Raw genomic sequence first — 4,676 nt, 5'->3', positions numbered from 1 at the left:
TGTATCAGTGTAACACTGTACATAATTAAACTGAAAAAAATAGTACATTTCTTCATGTATGCGATTTAACCTTTCTTCCCTTTTTTTAGCCACTGTTCTGGTGCTGTTGTAATGTTACCTGTTATGCAACATCAGTGACAATACAAAAGTAAAAAAACCAAATACCAGTCATAGTTGTTGCTTGTATCATTTATAAATAAGATAGTGTATGTTATTTGAGATTGTAGAATGAGATGGTTCAAGAAAATCAAGAAAGCAAGATCAAACTGCACAACTACAGGAACAAGTACACATGTCCTATAATGTATGTTTCAAACTGCTATATTTATGAACTAAGACTCATTAACTGGGCAATGTATGGTAGCTTTCTTTTTAATTACACTGTTTTATTATACAGTGGAATTATTTTTCAGAATGCAGCTGTTTTCACAGACTGACCTTTTATTATAAGAGAAGATTCTGTCTAATGAAGAGAGATAATTACAGTACACAGTAGGCTTTTGACATATGGAAAGCTATTGTTACTGGGACTTTCCTGTTGTAGAATTTTATTTAAGAGAAAACCATAATTTACATATTTTAAAATGTGTAAAGCTAAAGATAAGTAGTAATAAAGTTGAGACACAAACTAACAAAAGCAGTGCTAACAAGTGTCCTCAAATTATCCTATGGTGAACAGAGCAGATAAAACAGTATACATGACATAATATGTCAGACTAATGATGTCATCCATACATTTTTTTAAATTTCCTGTCACTTCCTGACCTCCTATATTCCTCTAAAGAGGTTGTAAGACTGAGTAAATAAACCAACCCTTACAGCTTTACAGAACTAGCTGTAAAGATTTTCAAGATTTACAGGATCTGAGATCATCCTACAATTCAGGAGACCAATAACTTTGGTTTTTCTAAGCCTTCCAAGGCCAACTGAATGACTGGGAAAGGATTATAATTTATAAATAAACAATGATACTTCCATTTGTCAAATAACTTCCTATCTTCCTACAAAAGTAGAAAATGCAGAGAAGTTATGACTGCATTTTCTGAGTCTTGCTAACATTTTTTTAACTTGTAAGTGTGCGTTATTTAAAAACTGAAGGAGTGCCCCATGGCTACAAATTGGACTTTAAAATCAAAGCTGGCTTTAAATAGTGCATCCAAACTGGTCTTTGTATCCAGTATACCAAAAGGGGAAGTTCAGACGTGAAATAAACCTTTCTCCTGAAAATCAGTCATTGAAAATTGGGATGTGTAAAATGATTTCTGAGCAATTTGGTTAAGAGTACATTTTGGTGTATTAGTAGGTGTCAACACTTCACATAAGCCTCCTGTAAATTCCAGTTGTGTAGTTATGCTATATCACCATGCTTGCTGAATCAGTTTTGTAGCATATGTGAACATGTGCCATCATGTACAGAACAAAATGGTTTGATGTATTTCATCACTTGTATTAAATTATTTGTTTTCAAAAAAAGATCTTTTTTCCTTTATTCTGCCTTCCCAAAGAAAGGTGCATTTCTTATTTGGGACCCTGTGGTTTGTGAATAAATGTACGATTAGATAGCAGGTTTAAACCAGAAGGAAATTCTTTTTCACCCAGCATGCAATTAACTTGTGGGACTCATTAGTACAAGATGTTGTAGAAGCTGAAAGCTGAATCTGTTTCAAAAGAGGATTAGATAAATTCATGTAGTATAGGTCCATCATTGGGTATTAAACATGATAGTGTGGGCTGCAACCTACAGATTTCCTAATTTCCTAGTTCTCTAAATGCTGAAAGCTGTAAAGACAGAGGGTCAGGGAGAAGATCAGTCTTGGTATGCCCTGCATAAATACTTTCCCTCTAGCATCTATCCTTTGCCACTGGGAGATAAGGGATACTAGGCTAGATGGACCTGTGGTCTAACCCAGTAGGATATCCTTATATTCTTAATCCAAAGTATGCAGCCCAGACCATATCTTATTTTAAATAGGGTGGAATTAAATCATTTTTACATAACAACCTTGAGAAATGGGAGTAAGGAAGGTGGAGGGACAATGCTGTGGTACTAAAGCAGTATATGACAACCATGAACCCAAATAATGTTTATAGCCAAGGTATAGACTTAAAGCAAATAGGGTTATTAACCTACATATATAGGAATTCTTATGGTTGCCCCATTATCATTTCTTAACCCAATTTCCTTCAGCGATGACATCATATTTCATTATGTTGAAAGGAAAAGGGATTTTACTCTCATTTTTTTATGCAGTAAGGCATCCTGGTTTTATTTTTATATGTAAACATTACCTGTTGTTCTTAAGGCTCTGAAATATTTTGTATTTTGGTAATTAAATGTATTGCTTGAGTTAGTATTGTACTTTTCAGCCTTTCACATTTAATTAATGTTCATGTGGAAATTATGAACAATTTATATCTGTCAGGAAAAGACAAGACTTAACGAATTGTTTCTGTGCAGATGTGAAATTGAGGCAACTTTAGAGAGACTAAAGAAACTAGAGCGTGATCTGAGCTTTAAAGAGCAGGAGCTAAAGGAACGGGAGAAACGTTTAAGAATGTGGGAGCAGAAGTTAACAGAACAGTCCAATACTCCTGTAAGTATGAAGTAATTCAGCTTTTCTTCTGATTCCAAAAACAGGCTCTGGATGTCATCTGAATAACTCCAGGGATGTTCTATGGAAAGATTACCACCACATCCTCCATTTGTTTCTATAGTCCTATTGTATTAAGCACAAACAGTAGTCTTTTGCCCAATGCATTGCACATAATTTATTGTGCTATCAATATTTTTTCAGCTCTTCCAATTTATTTAATGATAGTTTTCGGCTTAAATATTTGTGGCTTAAATACAAGAATGATACTATTTGAGCTATGCTCAATATTACACTTGATGACAATATGATACATTTGTATTGTTAACCTCAGTTACTAGAATTTATAAGATTTTTGATTTTTATATTCAAACCAACCTATTCAATAAAGTCATAATTCAAAGACTTCGACTGAATGGATGTGGAATTGAGCCCCCAAAGTAATAATTTATGTTTAGTGGAGAAAAGGCTTTAGAATGCTCAGTAATTCATTTTTCTAGGAGCAAAACCAAAGTTTATTGTATTATATGCAATAGAAGGCCAGAAATACTAGATGATTTTAGATTTCATTTTATGAGTCTTGCTAACATATTTCTACTTGTAAATGTGCATTATTTCAAAACTGAAGGTGTGTCCAATTTTTTATAAATAAATAAAAAGGCGAACATTTTCAGTATTATCCCATATTCTTTATTGAGACTAAGACTCTTTAACTTCTGTTTGAGTTCTGTCAGAGAGAACACTACAATAAGGCCTGAGTATGCATGTTAGAACAGAAAAATATGTTTCTACTTGTATTTACAGTATTAGGTAAAACAGACAGAATCATAGAAAATTAGGGTTGGAAGGGACCTCAGGAGGGCATCTGGTCCAACCCCCTGCTCAAAGCAGGACCATACCAGGTTGAGATTGCAGGACCTTGATTCCTTTATGCCCAATTTAATCTTTTTTTTTTTTTTTGCATAGAAATATTCTAGACAACCCAGCTTGCTTACAACTTAGTTTTGAGGCACAGCTTGTTAACATAGTATGAAAGAAGCTGCACACATTTTCCAGCTATGAATGTGTAGTAATGTAATGAAGAATGAATGTTTTCCTATACCTAGACACTGTATGTCCTATACCCAGTATCTGCATGCTTGCTTTAACACTAGCAAACTTTCAGCAACTGAGCTGTGGGCTGTCATCTACACAGACACTGTATGTCCTATACCCAGTATCTACATGCTTACTTTAACACCAGCAAACTTCCAGCAACTGAGCTGTGGGCTGTCATCTACACAGAGCAAAGCGTGAGACACAGCCTTAATGAGAGAAACTCTTCATGAGCAACATACTTAGGTTCTTTTATTATTAATTTTTAACTGCTGCAGTTACTCATCACTTCTGTTTTCACTTGTGGCTAGTGTTCTGAAAGAATGAAGGATTGTGTTAAGGTATATTCTACTTGGCATGGACTTTATTTCTGCTTAACATTAATCTGACTCTCCTATTGCATTTTAAATGCAGCTTTTTTGTAAGAGGAGTTTGAGAACAACGTGAAATGTATGGGCTTATATTTTGGATACTTTCAATGATCTATTGTAGTGCTGTACTGGAGTAGCTAAAAAAAACTTTTCAAATTGTTGCATAGGCATAAATACTTGCCCTGGTATAATAGGTGTGTTTACTTAATGGCAAGTTACCTTCTCCTCAGTGCTAATTTATATACTTTCACTAAAAGTACATCTTGCTGATGTACATTAGGAGACATAAAAGAAAATGAATAAGATTAAAATGGTGTTTAGAAGGGAAAACCTAAAACAAATGGAAAGAAACAGTAGACCCATATATCGCTACAAAAGGTGCCCTGCTTTTCAGAGCTGTTGGGATCTGCATCGTGACAGTTCCACATGGCAGAGACTTCAAGACTTAGGATGAGAGGAGTCCAGGATATATACTGAGTTGGATGTTCTGACCTCACAAGCCTCTGAGGTCCATTAGTTTTGAAGTTTCATAGTATCATAGTAGCTAGGGTCAGGAGGGACCTGAACAGATCATCTAGCCTGACCCCCTGCCACAGGCAGGGATGAATGCTGGGGTCAC

At 35.0% G+C, this 4,676-nt stretch overlaps 1 protein-coding gene across 5 annotated transcripts in view; it reads left to right on the top strand.

Moving 5' to 3' along the window:
• MAP3K20 (mitogen-activated protein kinase kinase kinase 20) overlaps positions 1-4,676 on the top strand; it is a 125,672-nt gene that overhangs the window by 75,023 nt on the left and 45,973 nt on the right. For all 5 annotated transcript variants that reach the window (XM_006035072.2, XM_006035073.3, XM_025191230.1 and 2 more), the window contains exon 11: positions 2,459-2,594. In XM_006035072.2, coding sequence (XP_006035134.1) covers positions 2,459-2,594 — 136 coding nt within the window. The remainder of the gene's footprint in view (positions 1-2,458; positions 2,595-4,676) is intronic.

Source organism: Alligator sinensis, unplaced genomic scaffold (genome assembly GCF_000455745.1).
Source record: "Alligator sinensis unplaced genomic scaffold, ASM45574v1 scaffold1469_1, whole genome shotgun sequence".
NCBI lineage: Eukaryota > Metazoa > Chordata > Crocodylia > Alligatoridae > Alligator > Alligator sinensis.
The sequence above is the reverse complement of the archived record's forward strand: the minus strand, read 5'-3'. Positions and strand labels throughout refer to the sequence as shown.